Below are 22,958 nucleotides of genomic sequence, written 5' to 3'. Positions count from 1 at the left end.
GGATGTTGCTCAAACTTTTTTTAATGCAAGTACACTGGGAGAAGGCATTTGAAAAGACTGTGCTTGAGTTTCTCTAGTCCTGGAAAACTTTCTAAAAGGGGGAATAGCATATCTGGAAATTCATCTAATTTAACAAACTGGAGAACTCTTGTCTAAGCCTGCATTCTTGTCTCTTCTGGTGAGCTTCTTGGTCTCTTCTCTGACTTGCTGCTATAGCCAAAGCATAAACAGCAGCCCTGGGTTGGTTATTAGGGTGTCCCCATGACAAAAGAATTATGTCAAAAACAACTGACAACAAATCCAAGAAGATCTGCCCTCAAGAGGTAGGTAGGGTGCTTCTTGCAAAAGTATCCTCTTTTGATAGGAACACCTGAGTCTGCCAAGTCTCCTCTGGACAAACAGTAGATCTCTGAGTTGCAAATATAGTTCATATTTAGAGATGAAAGTGAAGTATCTTTTTGGCAGCTGCTACAATGTTGTCAATAATTCCTAGTAGAGCTAATAGGTATTATGGATTATTGCTTTATGTTTTAAAGCAAGTTTATAAATTTTGTTTTGAGTATTTCTTTCCTGTTGAACAAGAAAGCTTTTCTAACCTACATTTGATATCTACTACTCTGCCCAATGAGTAACAGTCTAGAAGATACTCTGTTAATTCTTTTTGGGAAGAATAGTATCAAAGTGGTTTTTCCCCCCGAATTCCAGAGTTGAAGTTACACTAATTTTTTTCTTTTTGAAGTCAGACTTTCTCCAGTATGGAACTCGATCAGTCTAAATATGAATCCTGAGTATGAGCTTCACTCCTTGTGCTGAATTGGGTTCCTCCTGGGCCAAGTTGCCACACATTCCCCACCCAAAAAAAACCCTTCACATTTATAAAACTGATTAAATGAACCTAAATTTAGTATAATGATCACAGGCTATATAGAGAAATTAATATTAGAGAATCTCAAATCTTAAAGATCTATATACTGTTAGATTTTTTAGTAGATTTTTGGACATGATATTTTAACATTATAATGAGAATAATATTACACAGAAACACAGACTTGAAAATTACTAAGAAAACTGAATTTGTAATACACATACACATATATAATGTGTATAACCTATTAAACTGACTTTAAACATACCAAGTTTTACTTACCCTGGAAAATGAAATTTTTCCCTTACCTAAATAACTATGGTAATTAAAACTTTCTACAGTGTTCTGGATGGTGTACTAGATATACTGAATGGAGTATTCTCAGAGACTTTCCTTCTCATTTACAAAGAAACTGAACTATTTTACTCTTTATATATAAAATTCACATATTACCTTCTGGATTCTTTTTACCATAATCAAATTTATCTTAATTTTTTTAATGTTACCCATTTGTTAATGGTTTACATACATTAAAATATAAATGTGGATTGATAGTTTCTCCAACAAAAAATACTATGGTCAATAAAGAAATGGTCTATGATTTAGACCATTTGTATTTGGCAAACATCCATTTGTATTGGCAAACAAAAAGAAATGATACCATGAAGAAACTGGTATATTACCTGATGCAAAGTACTCCATAGGCCACCTTGAAGGATTTCCATTGCATTCAGAGGTGGCAGCTTGCTAACTGAACACTTTCTAGATCTGTTTCTTTTAACTATTTTCTTTGTTTGGATTTTCCCAAAGATTTCAAGCCACGGTCTACAGGTTTTTATCCAAGCTAGTCTCTTTTCTTCAATTAAAGCTGAAACCGTTATCTTCTTTAGAGAATGAGTAGACATGCAACAAAACTTCCCTGGTATTTCATTCATAACACATGGAACAGCTGTGGTTTCTTCAGACACTGATGAGCTTTTATTAGAGCCACCTGTGTAATCATAAAATGTTGAGACAAGGGAAACAGATTTTTTCTTGCATGAATTATTTTCCACATTTAGAATGATATCAGAGGTGTTAAGGATTATAGTTTCACCATCTGTCAGAATATTTGATTCTGAGTTTTCATCATTATTAATAACTTGTAAATCACTTTCTTTAGCTGGTGTCATCACACTCACACTATTGAAAGTGTTTTCACTACTTTCTGCTTTTTGGAGTGAAAGTGTGAGATTTAATGAGGCTCTGAAGTTATCTCCCTCTTCAACTCTTTCTCCATTCTTTTGCTTTTCCTCTTTCATTATTTCAGAGTTCTCTTCTTCCTGGTTCTGTTTGTTTCTATTCTGTTCTGCTTTGTTTCTTGTTCCCTTGACCGCTCTGGCTTCTTGGCTTTTGTTTCTCTCATTTTCATTTATTGAATTTCCTTTTTCTCTTTCCTGTTCTAACTGTAGGTAGTTTGTCATGTTTTCTTTAAATTCATTTTTTTGTGATTTTATGAAATCTTTGGGTAGACTCTTATTTAGTTTTTTTTCATTTTGTAATTCATCCAGTTCTTGATGTTTTACTAGATTTTCTTTCTGTTCTTTTTCCAAGTCTATCATTATTAGTTGTTTTGACATATCTTCCTTAAGTAGTTTTTGCTTTAATTTTTGCATAGATTCCTGTTCAGTGGCTAGACTCTCATGAAGTTTCTTTTCATTTTGTAATTCATCCGGTTCTTGATGTTTTATTGGAGTTTCTTTTTGTTCTTTTTCCAAGTCTATCATTATTAGTTGTTTTGACATATCTTCCTTAAGTAGTTTTTGCTTTAATTTTTGCATAGATTCCTGTTCAGTGGCTAGACTCTCATGTAGTTTCTTTTCATTTTGTAATTCATCCGGTTCTTGATGTTTTATTAGAGTTTCTTTCTGTTCTTTTTCCAAATCTATCATTATTAGTTGTTTTGACATATCTTCCTTAATTAGTTTTTGCTTTAATTTTTGCATAGATTCCTGTTCAGTGGCTAGACTCTCATGTAGTTTCTTTTCATTTTGTAATTCATCCGGTTCTTGATGTTTTATTAGAGTTTCTTTCTGTTCTTTTTCCAAATCTATCATTATTAGTTGTTTTGACATATCTTCCTTAAGTAGTTTTTGCTTTAATTTTTGCATAGATTCCTGTTCAGTGGCTAGACTCTCATGTAGTTTCTTTTCATTTTGTAATTCATCCGGTTCTTGATGTTTTATTGGATTTTCTTTCTGTTCTTTTTCCAAGTCTATCATTAGTTGTTTTGACATATCTTCCCTAAGTAATTTTTGCTTTAATTTTTGCATAGATTCCTGTTCAGTGGCTAGACTCTCATATAGTTTCTTTTCATTTTGTAATTCATCCAGTTCTTGATGTTTTATTAGAGTTTCTTTCTGTTCTTTTTCCAACTCTATCAATTGTTTTTTTGACATATCTTCCCTAAGTAGTTTTTGCTTTAATTTTTGCATAGATTCCTGTTCAGTGGCTAGATTCTCATGTAGTTTCTTTTCATCTTGTAATTCATTCGGTTCTTGATGTTTTATTAGATTTTCTTTCTGTTCTTTTTTAAATTCTATCATTATTAGTTGTCTTGATATATTTTCCCCAAGTAGTTCTTGCTTTAATTTTTGCATAGGTTCCTGTTCAGTGGCTAGACTCTCATGTAGTTTCTTTTCATTTCGTAATTCATCCGGTTCTTGATGTTTTGCTAGATTTTCTTTCTGTTCTTTTTCAAAGTCTATCACTATTAGTTGTTTTGACATATCTTCCCTAAGTAGTTTTTGCTTTAATTTTTGCATAGGTTCCTGTTCAACTATGTCTATTTTTTTCAATTCATTTTCTGATGCTATATGTTTGCTTATATCTTCTTTTTCATTGATTTCTTCTTCCACTAATGGTTTTATAGCCAAATTTTTTTTCTTTGTAAAAAATTTCATGGAAATCTCTTTAGATATATTATCCTGATTTTTGTTTTCTTTTTTCACTACAAGATCTCTTCTTTTATTTTCATTTTTCATTACCAACTCTCCAAATAGCTTTTCTCTTTTTGCTTTTTTCATTAGCTTTTGTTCCTCTTTTTTAAATTTCAAAATATTCTTCTTTTTTTCATATTCCTCCTGCCTCTTTGCTTGTTCTTTTTGGTTTTGACTGTTTGTTTCTTCTTCTCGTTTCAGTTTCTCATCCATTTTTTTCTTTCTTTCTTCATCCTTTTGTCGGATTTTGTCTGCTATTTCTTTCCATTCTTGTTTTTGTTTTTCTAGCATTTCTTTCTTCTTAATACGTTCTTTTATAATTGATCCATATTTTTGATAGGCCATAAATGTTCGATACCTAGTCTGGATTTTTATGGCTGCATTATGCTGTTGATCTGCCAAATGTTGTCTTTCTTTTGCCTTTAGTTCTTCCAAACGTTTTCTTTCCTCTTCCATCTGTAACTGTAGACTTCTGATAAACTCCTAAATTAAAACAGGAAATCATTAAATATAAATAAAAAGATTGAAACAATGGATGAAACTGCCAAATAATCAAACTGGTTAATTCTAATAAAATATGATCACATTTTAAAGAATTAAAATATTTAATTGATTAAAATATGAAATTTATTATTTCTTTCAAAACATAAACATTTTTTCTATTCTTCTATATCAACAAAAATTCAGGCAATATTATGTTATAGTTAACAGTGGAAAGTATTCAGGAGTAATTTGACTGTGATGGTTCTAAAGAAATCAGAAATAAGACATCTGCTATAAAGATATAAGAAAACCTTGTTTTTCTAATAAGTTATAGGTTAACAAACAAGTTTATAAAAGGAATATAATATGAAACAATAGTTAAACTTTTTATTTTATTAAAAAGTGGTCTCTTTAGTGATAAGCAATAGCAAAAATATGATATACTTTTCAATATTTATATGCCACATCTACAGACAGCCTAAAAGCCTGCTCTTTTCAGAGAAATATAGAGGGATTTCCAGATGTATGCATGGGGTAGAAAACCCTACCTTGTATTCAGAACATGAAATCAGTTAACAGTCTGTTATTTCTAGTGTTTCAACTAAAATATTCTCAGAATAAAGAAAATTTATCAGAATAGATTATTCTTTATTTATTATTTATTATTTGGCTTGAGATGAAGCAGCTAACATCAGTCTCAAAAGTGGCAAGAAAACAGACTTGCTAGCCATAAAGTTAAACCCTTAAGAGTTTAACTTCATCAGAGCATCTTTGAAGCACCTCCTTTAAAGCATCAGAATGCCTGGATATTGCTAACAAAAACAGCATCCTGTACTATTAGGGGTATAAACAATTTTTTTAAATACTAAAATTTCTAAAGAAAAAAATTTCGGAGGTGGGGGAAGACATGAAAACTTTATTAGATCAACTAAGCTGAATAAATAAAATAATTTTAATTTACACTGTTGTTTAGGATGAATTATTCACAATATTGTTCTTTTTCAATACTAAAGATAAATGGTAAACAAAAATATATTATGAAAACGTTTGTTTGGCATGTAATGTTGGCATTCAGTAAATTTTCAGAACTGTGGTTTCTATAATGCTTAAAATCTAGATCAATGAAAGCAGCCTTACATAATAACAAAACTCTAAAGCATGGGTAAAGAAACAACTCAAACCAACTATACCCAGCAAAAGAACTCTAGGAGATGACTATGAACCACTACATAGAATTCCCAATCCCTCTAATTTTTGTCCACCTGCATTTTTGATTTCCTTCACAGGCTAATAGTATACTATTTCAAAGTTCAATTCTTTTTGTACAGCAAAATAACCGTTTAGACATGTATACTTATATTGTATTTAATTTATATTTTAACATATTTAACATGTATTGGTCACCTGCCATCTTGGGGAAGGGGATGTGAGGAAGGAGGGGAAAAATGGGAATAAAAGGTTTGGCAATTGTCAATGCTATATAATTACCCATGCATAAAACTTGTAAATAAAAGCTATAATAATAATAAAAAAAATTTTTAAAAGGAAAAAAAGAAACAACTCAAAATAAGATTAATCTTTTCAGTAATAAAAACAACAAATATAATTACCTCATGTTCCTTTAAATCCTCTTCCCACAATTTCTGTTGTTGCTGCAGTTCAACATTTAGTTTCTCTTCTTCTTGCTAAATAAATAAATTTAAATTAGTATTACACAAGATTGATAATCTCAAAAATATAAATCACCATGTGTGATGCTAAACATAGGCCCAGATACCAAGAATTGCCTTTTTCTCATCTCAGAGAAGCCATAAAATATGCTCATCATATTTTATAACATCACAGTCATATACTACCACTTATTTAGCTATTCCTCAACTGATGAGCTTCTCCTCAATTTTCAATCCTTTGTCAACATAAAAAGAGCTGCTATATTTTTGTATATATAAGTCCTTTTTCTTTTATCTCTCTAGGATAAATACCTAGTAGTAGTAGTATTGCTAGATAAAAGGATATGCACGGTTTTAGAGTCCTTCGGACATAGTTCCAAATTGTTCTCCAGAATGATTAGATTAGTTTACAGCTTCACTAACAATGCATTGGTGTCAATTTTTCCACATCCCCTCCAATATTTGTCATTTTACTTTTCTATCATAGTAGCCAATCTGATAAGTGTGAGGTAGTACCTTAGAGTTGTTTAATTTGCATTTTTTCTAATCAATAGTAATTTAAAATATTTTTCATATGAATATGGTTTAATTTCTTCATCTGAAAATTGCCTGTTCATATCCTTTGACTATCAATTGTGTAATGACTTATATTGTCATAAATTTAGGTCTCTCTCAAAGAGACCTTTATCAAAGATACATACTATAAAAATAATTTCCCCCAGTTTCCTTTTCTTCTAATCTTGGCTGCATTGATTTTGTTTGTGCAAAAACTTTTTAATGTTATCAAAATTATTCATTTTACATCCCTTAATGCTCTTTCTCTTTTGTTTAATCAAAAATTCTTCCCTTATCCATAAACCTGACAGGTAAACTTTTCCATGCTCTTTTCATTTTGTTATGATATCACTTTTTATGTCTAAATCATGTTCCCATTTTTACTTTTTCTTGGAACATAGTTAAAAATATTGGTTTATAAAAAAAAAATAATCTTCTTTCATCCTCCTTTATAAGGAATGATTCTCTCCCTTTTTTTTAAATAACTTTTTCTTGATAGAACCCATGCCAGAGTAATTTTTTACAGCATTATCTCTTGCATTCATTTCTGTTCCAATTTTTCCTCTCCCTCCCTCCACCCCCTCCCCCAGATGGCAAGCAGTCCTTTACATGTTGAATAGGTTACAGTATATCCTAGATACAATATATGTGTGCAGAACCGAACAGTTCTCTTGTTGCACCGGGAGAATTGGATTCAGAAGGTATAAATAACCTGGGAAGAAAAACAAAAATGCAAGCAGTTTATATTCATTTCCCAGTGTTCTTCCTTTGGGTGTAGCTGCTTCTGTCCATCCTTGATCAATTGAAACTGAATTAGCTCTCTTTATCAAAGAGATCCACTTCCATCAGAATACATCCTCAAACAGTATCGTTGTTGAGGTATATAATGATCTCCTGGTTCTGCTCATTTCACTTAGCATCAGTTCATGTAAGTCTCGCCAGTTCTTTCTGTATTCATCCTGCTGGTCATTCCTTACAGAACAATAATATTCCATAACGTTCATATACCACAGTTTACTCCACCATTCTCCAATTGATGGGCATCCATTCATTTTCCAGCTTCTAGCCACTACAAACAGGGCTGCCACAAACATTTTGGCATATACAGGTCCCTTTCCCTTCTTTAGTATCTCTTTGAGGTATAAGCCCAGTAGAAACACTGCTAGATCAAAGGGTATATGCACAGTTTGATAACTTTTTGAGCATAGTTCCAAACTGCTCTCTAGGATGGCTGGATGTGTTCACAATTCTACCAACAATGTATCAGTGTCCCTGTTTTCCCACATCCCCTCCAACATTCCTCATTATCTTTCCCTGTCATTCTAGCCAATCTGACAGGTGTGTAGTGGTATCTCAGAGTTGTCTTAATTTGCATTAAGGAATGATTCTCTCAAAGAAAAGAAACTGAAAAAAAGGGAGAGAAAAAACTTAAAGGATATCATAGTAGTAAAGACTTTTTCTTTTGTTAGCAATGTTATTTATTGTTAACAATCAAGTGTTAAATAATCAATGTAATTGTAACAAGGAAGTCACATCCAATTTCTTGTATTTTGCATTCTCTTATCTTAATTCTTGTGGGAAAAAAAATTCCCAATAACAGATTAGCAGATAAGAAAGTCTCTCTTCCATCTCCATGGATGATAAAGGACCAGTTGTGTACTCCCCAAAAAACTATATTTTTCAAATAAGCCCTTATAATATGTGGTTCATGTTCAGAAACCCTCTTGCCACATACACACTTCTCCCTGCTTGCCCTTGTGATTATAACTATAATAAAGCCTTTAATGATCCACATTCCAAATAATAGAGGTTTTCTTGTCATGATGGGACTGGTGGTCCATATGATTACGTCTATACATAGAGAAGAAAGAAAAAAATGACAAGCTGCCCTTTTACCTGTTTTCCCTTCTGATATGAAAGTTGGACTAAGAAAGATTCCTTTCCTCTATTTGAAGACTCAGAGAATTTGTTGTCCTTTGAAAATCAGACTTCCTCTATTTGTTTGTTTCTGTGGTCAGTTAAAAAACCATTATTCCTGGTATTCCATCTCTATATCTGGCTAACAAGATACCTATTCTGTTTAGGAATATTTTCTGTTTAGGAAGCTCTAAAACAGAATATGTTTTATTACCTCCCTTAACTGTTATTGGGAGAATTGGTTTGTTTTTCTCTGTCCCCAGACTGTTTGTGCATATTTCCTTTGTTTTTGAGAGCTACTATAGGCTTTATAGTGAGAACAGACTTCATGCTTTCCTACTCTCCCTCTTCTTTTGACACTGATTTGCCTGAGCTTTGTTTTTTGTTTGTTTTGTTTTGTTTTTCTTTTCTGGCCCAGCTGAGTCTTCCACCTAAAAGATCTGGATTTCCTTGACTTCCCAGAATGTGTCCCCAAACCAATAGCTCTTTTTAGACTTTCTCTCCACATATTTCTGTAATTTCAATTACTCCACTATCTCTATGATTATTTATTTTCTCAAGATTTAACTGATAATAAGTGAAAATAAGCAGAGAAGGAGGGGGAAAAGCCGAGATACAATTTGTTTTTACTAAATGTGTGAGTGTGCATGACACAGAAAAAAATATTTCATTTCGTTTCTAAATGTGTATTTGTGGGTGAAGCTGAAAAACTGCTTATATCCATATGTGGATGGATAGATGAACTGAATTGTAGTCCTAGCTGAGCAGAACTTAGCTTAATCAGATGAAAAATAAACTGATATCCTACAAAATTGAGCATACCCTTTGATTCAGCAATATCACTATTAGCTGATAACAATTTTTTTTAAAGAGGAAAAGGACCTATAAGTACAAAATATTTATATTAGCTCTTTTTTGTAATGACAAAGAATTGGAAATTAAGGAGACATCCATGAATTGAAGAATGCCTGAACAAGCTGTGGTATGTATATGATTTTGATAGAATATTATTGTGCTAGAAGAAACTATAAACAGGATTGCTTTCAGAAAAATTTATATGAAATGATACAAAATAAGAGTAAGCAGAACTAGGAAAACACTATAGATAGTAACAGAAATATTGTTCAATGATTAATTATAAAAGACTTTGTTATTCTCAGCAATACAATGATTTAAGACAATTCTGAAGGACACAAGATGAGAAGAAACTGATGGAGTCTGAATGCTGTTTGAAGCAAATTTTTTTAAACTTCATTTTCCTTGGAGATTTTTTTTTTGGTCTGTTTTCCTCTCACAATATGATTAAGTTTTGCATGACACCTGTATAGCCTTTATCAAATTGTTTGTCTTCTCAATGAGGAGAGAGGATAAAAAAGGAGGAAATTTTTTTTTTTTAATTTTGGAATCTCAAATTAAAAAAATGTTAAAAACTGCTTTTGCAAATAAATGGGAAATGAAATACTAAATGTATTTATATATACATACATGTGTGTGTGCATGCATGCATATATGTATGTATACTGGTAACTACCACTACTATCTATGACTGCTTAAACTGATGCAATCTGCAACGTGTTTAGCTTCAATTAATTTTAGGGAAGAGTGAAGGCTTTTTTTGGTTGTTTTTCTGGGAACTTTTATTTAAATTTTTTTTTAATTTCCCAAATATCTAAGTTTTTGAGTTCAATTTAAGCAGCTATTAATTTATTCTCATTATAAATTTGGTCATTTAGAATCAAACATAAAAAAACCAAAAATTTTTGAAACAGAAGCTCTTCTCTTCAACTCTTTAGAGTTATTAATACCTTGAAAATAAGGAAAAACAATATTTATTACTTATGAAGATACTTATTACATGAGAGTGAGAAAACAACCTAAGCAAATTAAAATATTTGGAGTTAGCTTTTCAAAATGCATGCAATAATGTACACACACTCACACACATATAAATATATATGCTGGACTAAATGGGGAGTTTATGATATATCTATTTTTAAGTTGGATATGGAATTTTAAAATGGAAATGTGTACTTTATGAGCATCGAGATTGGCAGTACACTCTAGATGGCCAATGCTGCTTCCAGCCCAACCCTTAGAGCCATCTTCTAGGGAAGCAACTGCTATGAAGAACATCTCAGTTTATCCTACCAATTGGTAGCCAATTTCTACCTCCAGAGCAGGAAAAATTGTCTTGTTCAAGTAGCAAGGTGAACGGGGGAAGAGAAGTCAAGCTACTACCTTGACCACCATCTCCCCCCAGGCCCAATGGAAAAAGCTCAAGACCCCAAATTCAAGAGCCTTGGGAATAGTAATGCTTCCACCCAATAATCTCAGTCATCATCCTATGGAAATGCAGGCCAGCAACTATTCCTGTAGATGCTCCATCCACAGCCACTAAAGATCCAGAAAATTCTTGTCACTTAAGTCCTTGGTACTATCCAATTGTTCAATATCAGAAATTAATGATTTTATGAGATGAAATTATATTAAGAATGAAGCATATCATTTGTTCCCTAAGGACTATGGGACATCATCTATCTGACTTATAGATTAAACCTTCCATACATTTTATCTTTCCTATTAGAAAACAATAAGGATCACCTTATTTTTCTTTTTGAAACCTCAACATCTAGCCCATGGTTTGCGCAGAATAAGTACTTGATAATTATGTTGTATGTTCATACATTCATTCACTCTTTTCTGATACCTCACAAAAAATGAAATTAAAGAATATAGGAGTTGCTCTTCTTATCTCCTATATGATCTATGTATTTATGCCTTTGTTGTGTTTCTTAGATAAGGGGAAAAGTATTTGTTGTTATTAGAACTCTGTGAGTTTTTCTTGTACTAAAAGGTTTATTTAAAAATAAAGCAATGACCTCTGATTAATTTCCTTGTTTAAAATAATTATCAGAAACAAACTAACTCTCTCTCATGATTTATATGATTTTTAAAAAATTAACCTTTTCCTAATATGACATAGGTATACTTTATTGCTGGAAAAACATTTAGTATTTTATCTTTAAAATATGCAGAATGTGATGTTAAAAATGAATTTGTAAATGTGTTTAGAAATTTGTTTTTTTTTTCTATAAGAATGGAAAACTGCATATATGCCTTTAAAAGATTTTGAATGTTATGAATGAAAATCCTTAAGCTATTACTTTGAAATTGGAAAACATGCAGTCTTGATATTTTATCATTTTAGGCTGTGTATAGAAAATGCAGTGTATATGTCAAAAAATGGGACCAAAATTAGAATTTTGGTATTGTTCAATTTTGTAAAGCCCTATAAATTTATAATTAAACTAAAAAAAAAGTGGGGGGGGTAACCTTAGCTTAGAAAAAAAGGATAATTTTCAGCCTTCTCCAAAAATACTTTGCAGGTGTCTAAATTTTGAAGCTAGTATAGCAATACAAAGCTAATCCCTAGAGAGTTAGTTAAAAGGAGTCAAAGTTCAGAGACCCCTTGTGGAGCCCCCCCAAAAAAATAGTCATGATTTCCTAGAACTTAGACACAAATTCTACCAAAAAAAAGTTGGCTAAAATTTAGGCAAGAATAATAAATGTTTTACTTTATAAGAATTGTGCGATCTTCTAAAATATAATTAGAAAACTGGTTTTTAATTTTTAAGCTCAGACTTAAAAACCATACAAACTCTGTAAATTCATTAATAAATTCTCTCTATGTAAACTAATCATTGGACTTTTAGAGTTATAATGAGATTAGAATATAATCATGAAAAGACTGACATTTTTATACATATATAATTATATGTTTATGTAATTCTAATGCTCCATCTTATATACCTAAATATATTTACATAATGAATGTATATTTGTACATGTACATATTATAGGATGTATGAAAAACTGACATTTCTAAAAGGGTGTCTCATTTCCTCCACTCTTGAGATATTAATGCATTAGAAATATCATCTATCGCCATTTAAATATGTCCACATATTTAAAATATACATGTAATAATACATTTGTAGTAACAAATAATTTTCTCTCTTTCCTCTCAGTAATATGAAAGTAGCCATAAATTTGTGAAGTATATTAAAGAAAGGTTCATCTTAATAAGATATTAAAAGGCTTTTGAATCATAACTTAGTTTTAGTTAAAATTAAATTTAGTTCTTTTGGGAACACTTGAGATCCCTATTAATTATACTAATTTGGGGGACAATTGATTTCTCTTTTAGCTAAACTATTTCTTATACTCTATAAAGGGCTGAATCTCTGAGCAGATGCACTTGGATAACTGAGCACTTAAGGCTAATTACTTATTGGACAATACTCTATTAGCATTTGCTTGGAAAATGGCCCACCCCACCATTCTGTGCTAGCTGGATCTGTTGGTATATAGAGGGATTGGAAGGTGGATTAAGACAAGCTACAGTGACTCCTGGTCGGATTCGTGTGGCCATTACTCTGACTTGGACAAAGACTGCTTCTATTCTATCCCTCTAGATAAGGAGGATATGAAAAGATTTGCCTTTTCAGTACCCAGTGTTAACTTAGCTGAGCCTTATAAAAGATATGGACAGGTTTGCCACAGGGAATGAAAAACAGCCTTACTATGTGTCAAATGTATGTTGCTGCTGCGTTTACTCCAGTAAGAAAAGCATTTCCAAAAGTAATGTTATTACATTACATGGATGATATATTGGGATGTGCACCTGAGGAAGAAATGCTATAAACATGTCTGCAAAAGACCATAGAAACATTAAGATGCTACAAATTGTATATAGCTCCAGAAAAAATTCAAAGACATGCTCCTCTTCAATATTTAGTATATGAAGTATACCCTAAGGTGCTTCCAGTACAAAAACTTTCCTTAAGAACAGAGAAGCTAAACACCTTAAATGACTTTCAGAAATTGATAGGAGATATCCAATGGATGCATCCAGTGTTAGGCTTGAATACCTATCAATTGCAACCATTATATGACATTTTAAGGGGAGACAGTGCTTTAAACTTACCATGCCAGCTTACAAAAGAAGCTCAAGAGGCTTTGAGAAAAGTTGAAATGGCTTTATTCAATGTGGTTGAAAGAGTCACTCAAAAACCCTTGGAAATAACAGTTTTTGCTATACAAGAGACACATACAGCAGTGAGACAGTGTGATAGAGTGGGTGAACCTCCTAGCACAACCAGAACAAAGCCTTACGCCTTACCCAGTGCTTGTGGCTAGAATTTTATTAAAGGCCATTAAGCAAGTTGTACAATTATCTAGGATAAGACCTGACAAGATATACACCTTTTATACTAATGCACAAATTAATGTATGCTGTGAAACCATCCCAGAGTGGCAAATTTTATTAGCCATGGCTCCAAATTTTACACACGGGTCTCCATTAAAGATAACCAGACTATTACATAATTGGCGATGGATTCTTGAAGGGTTTCTAAAGTTCCTCTTAAAAGACCAACTATCTTTACAGATGCATCCAAACATAATATTTGCATTGTATACTCTCGTGACTTAACTATAAAGAGAGTAGTCAGAACTCCTTTTCAAGCCACTCATCAGAATGAATTGTATGTAATCATGCTAACTCTTACTTATTATCCAGGAGATATAAATATAGTATCTGATTCGGCCTATTCAGTAGGTGTGGTACAAAGAATTGCCACAGCCCAAATAAAATTTGTAACCTCTAATATATATCAGCTCTTTAAGGAACTTCAAGAGCAAGTGAGAAAGCATCCAGGTAAGATTTATATCTTGCATGTCCACTCTCATAGTAGACTTCCAGATCCTATTTTTGATGGTAATTCAAAGGCAGATAGCCTTCTATGTTGGCTAATACTCCTTTATTTCAAGAAGCCCAAGAATCTCATTTTAAATATCATCAGGCTGCTCGAGTTTTACATTTACAATTTGGAATAACAAGAAAGGAAGCAAAGAACATAGTAGAAGCCTGTACAGCTTGCCTTCCTTTCTATACTCCTACACTGCCTCCTGGGAAGAACCCTCATGTTTTGAGACCCAATGAAATTTGGCAAATGGATGTGACCCATTATAAATCTTTTGATTGCCTATGGTAGTGGTAGACACTTTTTCAGAATTCACTTTTGCAATACCAGCAGCAAAAGTATTTGCAATTATGAGTGTGCCACAAGCCATAAAAATAGACAATGGACCTGCATATACTTCTAAACATTTTGCACACTTTTGTTCACAGTATAAGATTTTACACACCACTGGCATACCCTTTAATCCTCAAGGACAGGCAATAGTAGAGAGGAGTAACAGAGAGATTAAGACACTCCTCCAAAAACAAAAGAAAGGGGGAGCCACAGGTAACCCTAGAGAACTTCTAAATCTAGCCCTTTATACTAGTAACTTCTGATTTTTGACAAAGATGCACTGGCTCCAGCAGACAGATTTTATAATCCACCAGAAGGGCAGTGTCCAGTGTGAGCAGCTCTACTATCTTTAGATAATTGCCAGGTGATGTGGAGAGACCCAGAAAGTGGTGAATGGAAGGAACCAGATAGGTTAGCTGCTTGGGGGAGAGGTTTGCTTGTATCTCCACAGATGGAGAAGGAATCAGATGGGTGCCAATAAGCCTTGTCCATCGGAGAGAGTCAGAGAAGACCCTTGAAACAAAGGAGAAGACTCAAGAAAGATCAGGTGGTTCCATTGCTGACTGTGCCCACAACTGAATGAGCATAGCAGTTATGTTGGACTTCAAAACCCTTAGGAATCATTGGAATCCCTGAGACATGAAAAGATTGTTGTAGGGCTTCAAAACCCTCAGGTATCATTGGATTCTCTGAGACATGATAAGACTGTTGTAGGACTTGAATCATTGGATTTTCTGAGAAATAAGACTGTGGCAGGACTTCAAAATCTGCAAGAATCATTGGATTCTCTAACATATAAAAAGACTGTTGTAGGACTTCAAAAACTTACGGGGATCAGTGGATCCCCTGACATGTGAAGTAATGGACAATAGATTGGTTTTGGACTATCTGTTGGCTGCTGAAGAAAGTTATTTAAATTTTTACATATATTAAAAGCCTATATCAGCTTGACATTTACATAAGAGATATCTTGTTGATTGAGAGCTTAGGAAGCTACATTTTGTTTTCCTGTATCAAATGCTATTTTTTTTTTAAATTAGCAAACAGTAAATAAAATGTGACTTTGCATTCTTTGTACTATCTAGTCAGTTTTATAAATGTAAAGTTGAAATCTACTATAGAATTTGTTAAAGCCTTTCTATTGTTTCTCAAATTTTCAACAAGGATACTTTTGATATTTGCATATATCAGCTTTATCAAGAACACTATATCTATACTCCTACACTGCCTCCTGGGAAGAACCCTCATGTTTTGAGTGTGAGTGTTGTTTACATACCCTCCTTCTAGGACTTCTGGAAATCTTTTACAATACCATGTTGATTTATATTATTTGTTATACCACTACTTGCATGTACAATTCATGTTTGTTACAGCACATTGAATCTGCACTGACTGTGGGGAGAGTCATCACTAATAGCCTATGTGTAATTGCTATGTGCTTGTGTAATACCTCCCATGCTGATGGGTTTGTGCATACCTGTTTCTAATAAGACCCTTCAGCCCAGAGACCTGCTAGCAATCCCCACTTCTCTTTGGTGCTTTTCATCTTCCTTCCTGAGATGTCAGGGAGGGCATGATCATCTCCTTTTTAGTGCTTTCACCTCTCTTCCTGAGAAGTCGGGGGTGGAGGGTGGGGGGGTAATCACTTCCTTTTCAGTGTTTTCACCTCCTTTCCTGAGAAGTCAGAGAGGGTGTGATCACCTCCCTTTTGGGGTTCTCATCTCCCTGAGAAGTCAGGGATGGCATGACCACCTGTGTTCTAAAACAAAAGTGGAAGATGTAAAGGGCTGAATTTCTGAGCAGATGCATTTGAATAACCGAGCACTTAAGGCTAATTACTTATTGGACAATACTCTATTAGCATTTGTTTGGAAAATGGCCTGCCCCACCATTCTGTGCTGGCTCGATCTGTTGGTGTATAGAGAGATTGGGAGGAGGGAATGGAGGGTGGAGTAAGACAAGCCACAGTGAGTCCTGGATGGATTCATGTGGCCATTACTCTGACTTCCACAAAGAATAAAGACCAACTCTGGTGGATTCTAAAGTATCCAGGTTGCTGATTCTAAAGTATCCAGAGTGCTAACGCGGTCATCCCAATACTCTTAGAAATTTAATGAATATCAATTAATATAACTGATTACTGCAATTATAAATGTAAAGACTGTGAGAGAATGGAATAACAAACATGATGAATATTAAAATCTGAAATTAAAATATCCTTGTCTTCTCTCTATCATTGATGATATTTATAATAAAGGCTCTCAATAACTATCCACCCATCCAACTAGTCCCAAATCTGTTCATATATATGATGGAATTACACAAAAGACAAAAGAAGCAATCACTGGAAATAATTTAAGATAATGGGTTATTGTTGGCTATTTTTTATAAATAATTTTTTAAAATGATTACTAAATGAAACTTATTATTTTAGTTGCAATTAATTAAACAAAGTATTTTTGTCCCTGTCATTACAAATTATAAATCATGAGTTTCTTTTTTCAACAAATTGATATTTAAAAAAGAATCAAAAAGACTTCAATAACCATTAACCCATTTCCCTTCTGTCTCTGCAAGTTCTTGATAAAGCTGATATATGCAAATATCAAAAGTATCCTTGTTGAAAATTTGAGAAACAATAGAAAGGCTTTAACAAATTCTATAGTAGATTTCAACTTTACATTTATAAAACTGACTAGATAGTACAAAGAATGCAAAGTCACATTTTATTTACTGTTTGCTAATTTAAAAAAAAAATAGCATTTGATACAGGAAAACAAAATGTAGCTTCCTAAGCTCTCAATCAACAAGATATCTCTTATGTAAATGTCAAGCTGATATAGGCTTTTAATATATGTAAAAATTTAAATAACTTTATTCATAATGCTCTAATTATTAATATTAAGCAAGGAATAAATAAATGCTCATCAAAGATATTTGCTCCTGTGGGGGAACATATCCAGGCAGAGTGCAAGTAAAGAAGTGGAACTGGTATCAAGTTATAGTTTCAGAAGTATTAAAAGGTAGGAGCATATAAAATAAATCCTTAAAAAGCATCACCATTTGAATAGACTAATAACACTCATGAAGAAAGAAACAAAACGATAAGATTAAAAGAGGTCTTGAATAAAAGATCCCAAATTATATTTCAAAGCAATAACCTTCAAATGAATGTCATTTCTTTCACAACTATGATTTTAAAAACCATAATCAGCCAAGGGATAGAAGAGGTTATAAAAAACAAAATAGACAACTTTTATTTTATAAATATAAAAACAGCTTACCCAAACAAAGCAGGGAAATCAAAGCAGAATTAAAGATACATATTGTGGGGAAATTCTTTGCATCACACATTGGCCTTACTTGCAAAATAGATCTATAAGAATTTGCCACAAATCTACATGATAGATAAGTGGTTAAAGGATAGAACAATTTTTTAAAAGCAGAAATGAGAACTAGCAACATAACCATCTTTAAATTGTTCAAAATTAAGGAAATTTTAAAAAATTTTTAATATTTCACTTCATAAAATTAAAACTATTTCTAGCCATATGAAAATATGCTCCAAATCATTATTAATCAGAGAAATGCAAATTAAGACAACTCTGAGATACCACTACACACCTTCAGAATGGCTAGAATGTCAGGGAAAGATAATGCAAATGTTGGAGGGGATATGGGAAAACAGGGACACTGATACATTGTTGGTGGAATTGTGAACACATCCAGTCATTCTGGAGAACAATTTGGAACTAAGCTCAAAAAGTTATCAAACTGTGCATACCCTTTCATCCAGCAGTGTTTCCACTGGGCTTATACCCCAAAGAGATACTAAAGAAGGGAAAGGGACCTGTATGTGCCAAAATGTTTGTGGCAGCCCTGTTTGTAGTGGCTAGAAGATGGAAAATGAAAGGATGTCTATCAATTGGAGAATGGTTGAATAAATTGTGGCATATGAATGTTATGGAATATTATTGTTCTGTAAGAAATGACCAGCAGGATGAATACAGAGAGGATTGGCGAGACTTACATGAACTGATGCTAAGTGAAATGAGCAGAACCAGGAGATCATTACATACCTCAATAACGATACTGTATGAGGATGTATTCTGATGGAAGTGGATTTCTTTGACAAAGAGATCTAACTCAGTTTCAACTGATCAAGGATGGACAGAAGCAGCTACACCCAAAGAAAGAACACTGAGAAATGAATGTAAACTGCTTGCATTCTTGTTTTTCTTCCCGGGTTATTTATACCTTCTGAATCCAATTCTCCCTGTGCAACAAGAGAACTGTTCGGTTCTGCACACATATATTATATCTAGGATATATTGTAACCTATTTAACATATATAGGACTGCTTGCCATCTGGGAGAGAGGGTGGAGGGAGGGAGGGGAAAAATCAGAACAGAAGTGAATGCAAGGGATAATGTTGTAAAAAATTACCCTGGTATAAGTTCTGTCAATAAAAAGTTATTTTAAAAAAATTTCACTTTATAGTCACTGAGATAATTGACATGAGATGTTAAAAGATAGAAAAAATAATGGAGAGGCTCTGTAAAGAAAAGCAAACTCATTCTTAGCATCATCTTTCACTCTTCAGACTTATCTGCCCCCTTTACCAACATTTTCCTCACATGGGAAATGCCTCTTTCCTACAGTCTGTTCTTTGCTAATATTTTATTTAAAATTTCTGCATCAATATTTATTAGAGAAATTGGTTATAATTTTCTTTCTCTGTTTTGATCCTATCTGGTTAAGGTATCAGTACCATATCTGTGGTATAAAAGGAATTTGGTAGGATTTCTTCTTTCCCTATTTTTTCCAAATAGTTTGTATAGTATTAGAATTAATTGTTCTTTATATATTTGGTAGAATTCACATGTAAATCCATCTGGCTCCAACTACTTACTAAATGTTTTACCTTTCCAGTTATCAATGAATGCATGGATTTATCTATCTGTAGACATAAATGGGGAATATATAGGAGTAATGAGGTAGCTCAATGGATAGAGTGCTGGTCCTGGAGTCAAGAAGACTCATCTTCCTGAGTTTAAATTTAGCCTCAGTCATTTATTAGCTGTGTGATGACCCTGGGCAAGTCACTTAACCCTAATTGTGTCAGTTTCCTCGTCGGTAAATTAGCTATAGAAAGTAATGACAAATCAAAGTATTGCTAGTATCTTTGCCAAGAAAACCCCAAATGGGATCACAAAGAATTAGACATAATTGAACCCCAATCAAGTGCTTTATGGCAACTAGGTAGCATAGTAGATAAATCATTGAGTCTAGAATCTGAAAAAAATTCAAACCCAGACTTAAACAATTACTAGCTATGTGTCCCTGGGCAAGTCACTTCTCCCTGTGTACCTCAGTTTCCTCATCTTCAAAATGAGGCAGAGAAGAAAATGTATGTTTCAGTATCTTTCCCCCCCCAAAAAAAAACAAACAAACCCAAATGGGGTTATTAAGAGTTGGATATATCTGAAACAACTGAACAAGATGTGTGTTTTAGACTTACATATATACAAGTATGTATGTATGTATATATAAATATATATGTATATATGTATGTATATATGTATATATGTATGTATGCATTGTACTTGTGTGTTTGTGTGTATGTGTATATCACCATTCCACAAGGGGCCCTACATTTTCACAAAATCACAAAAATACAGCATTTCAGAGTTTAAAGTATTCAATGGCCATCCAGTGCAACCCATGCCTCCGAACAAATCTACAATATAACATAACAACAAATCATCCTGAAGACCTTCCATTAGGGAGAAATCATTACTCATGGTTAATGACTTCTGAGTCAGATATATACAGACACAGATATATGTAACCACAAATATACATGTGTGTATATATGTGTGTGTGTTCATGTATATGTATGTGCAATGTGTTTATGTGCATATGTGTGTGTGTGTGTGCGTGTGTGTATTTCAGTGCTGGTAAAATTTTTAATTGATCCAAACATTCTACAATATAATTTGGAATTATGAAGAAAAATTGCTAAACTATTCTTGCTTTTTGACTGAATGAGCCTACCATAGATTTTATATCCCAAAGGAATACAGTGATCAGTAAAAATGACCCATATTTAACAAATTATCAATAATAGTATAATTTTTAACAACAAAAAGATAAAAAACTATGGCTCCAATTATTGTGGAGTACCTGAACAAAGTGACCCATGTGAGTATAATAAAAAAAATTATAGCTCTAAATGCTTGCATCAATAAAACTGGGGAGGGGAAAACTTATCAATGAACTGGAAAAATTTTTTAAAAATAGGAAAAGAACAAATTTAAAATGTCCAATTAAACACCAAGTTGGAAATCCAAGAAGAGATTAACAAAACTGAAAATCATGACTGAACTAATAAATAAAACTAGAAGCTGATTTTATGGTTAGAAAAACACACCAAAATAGATAAACCATTAGTTAATTTGATTAAAAAATTAAAAAATCAACAAATTATTGCTATCTAAAATAAATGAGTAAACTCATCAGAAATTAAGAGGAAGTTAAAGCAAATATTAGGAGCTATTTTGTCTCATTATATGCCAACGTACCTGAAAAGCTAAATGAAATATATGAATACTTACAAAACTATAAGTTACCCAGATTAACAAAAAGAAATAGAATGATTACAGAAAAAAGAAATTGAACAAGATTATCAATGAGTTCTCTAAGCAAAAAAAGTCCCCTGAACTGATGGATTCACAAGTTAATTATACCAAACACTAAGAGAAAAATTTATTCCAATTATGTAAAACTATTTGGAAAAATATGCAAAGAAGGAGAGTCCTATTTCTTTTATGACACAAATATGATGCTGATACTTAAACCTGGAAAACCAAAAAAGAGAAAGGAAACTTTAGATCAGTATTTTGCTTAATGAAAATTGTTGCAATGAACAATGAATGAAACAGTAGTGAAAGGACTGACAATATATCACAAAAACTAGATCTGACCAACAGGTCGGATTTATATCAGGAATGCAGGACTGGCTGGATATTATGAAAATTATCAGCATAATTGATCATATCAATAGCAAAAACAAAACCATATGATTATTTCAATAGATGTAGGAAAATCAACACTTATTCCCATTAAAAAGTCTAGAAAATATAAGAAAAAATGAAGGCTTCTTTAAAATAATAAGTAGTATTTGCAGGGTCTAGGCAACAATATGCCCTAGAGTCAGGAGGATCTGAGTTTAAATCTAGCTTCAGATGCTGACTAGCTGTGTGACCTTGGGCAAATCACTTAACCCCAATTGTCTCCAAAATAAAATTTAAAATTATTTTTAAAAATTATTAGTAGTACCCTTTGATCCAAGCAGCATTACTACTGGGCTTATATCCCAAAGAGATCTTAAAGCAGGGAAAGGGACCCACATGTGCAAAAAGGTTTGTGGCAACCCTCTTTGTAGTGGCAAGAAACTGGAAACAGTGGATACTCACCAATTGGAGAATGGCTGAATAAATTGTGGTATATGAATGTTATAGAATATTATTGTTCTGTAAAAAATAACCAACAGGATGATTTCAGAAGGGCCTGGAGAGATTTACATGAATTGATGCTGAGTGAAATGAGCAGGACCAGGAAATCATTATATACTTCAACAACAATACTATATTCTGATGGACTTGGCCATCTTCAGCAATAAAATGAACCAAATCAGTTCTAATGGAGCAGTAATGAACTGAACCAGCTACACCCAGTGAAAGAACTCTGGGAGATGACTAAAAACCATTACATCGAATTCCGAATCCCTATATTTTTGCCTGCCTGCATTTTTGATTTCCTTCACAGGCTAACTGTACAATATTTCAAAGTCTGATTCTTTTTGTACAGAAAAATAATGATTTGGACATGTATATTTATTTTGTATTTAATTTATACTCTAATATATTTAACATGTATTGGTCATCCTGCCATTTAGGGGAGGGGATAGTGGGAAGGAGGGGAAAAATTGGAACAAAAGGTTTAGCAATTGTCAATGCTGTAAAATTACCCATGCATACAACTTGTAAATAAAAAGCTATTAAAATTTAAAAAATTATAAGTAGTATTTATCTAAAACCAATCTTAAGTATTATCTGTAATGGGGATAAGCCTTCCGAATGAGATCAGAATATAAATAAAGCAAGGATGCCCATTATCACTACTATTATTCAATATTGTACTCAAAATGGTAGATATATCAATAAAAGAAAAATAAATTAAATAATAGGAAATAAGGAAACAAAACTATCACTCTTTACAGTTGATATGATGGTATACATGAAGAATCCTACAGAATAAACTAAAAAAATTAACTGAAATAATTAACTTTAGAAAAGTCATAGAAAAAAAAACAACATAAATTATCAAC

The 22,958-nt window shown here is 32.7% G+C and overlaps 1 protein-coding gene across 9 annotated transcripts in view; it reads right to left on the bottom strand.

Annotated features, from left to right (window-relative positions):
- LRRIQ1 (leucine rich repeats and IQ motif containing 1) overlaps positions 1-22,958 on the bottom strand; it is a 323,563-nt gene that overhangs the window by 270,230 nt on the left and 30,375 nt on the right. For all 9 annotated transcript variants that reach the window (XR_007947886.1, XM_051963292.1, XM_051963295.1 and 6 more), the window contains 2 exons: positions 5,937-6,011; positions 1,549-4,326 (listed from right to left, as the gene is read on the bottom strand). Coding sequence is in view for 8 of the 9 variants with exons in the window: in XM_051963292.1 (XP_051819252.1) it covers positions 1,549-4,326; positions 5,937-6,011 (2,853 nt within the window). In the remaining variant the exon portion in view is untranslated. The remainder of the gene's footprint in view (positions 1-1,548; positions 4,327-5,936; positions 6,012-22,958) is intronic.

The sequence above is a fragment of the Antechinus flavipes genome, chromosome 5 (genome assembly GCF_016432865.1).
Source record: "Antechinus flavipes isolate AdamAnt ecotype Samford, QLD, Australia chromosome 5, AdamAnt_v2, whole genome shotgun sequence".
Lineage (NCBI taxonomy): Eukaryota > Metazoa > Chordata > Mammalia > Dasyuromorphia > Dasyuridae > Antechinus > Antechinus flavipes.
The sequence above is the reverse complement of the archived record's forward strand: the minus strand, read 5'-3'. Positions and strand labels throughout refer to the sequence as shown.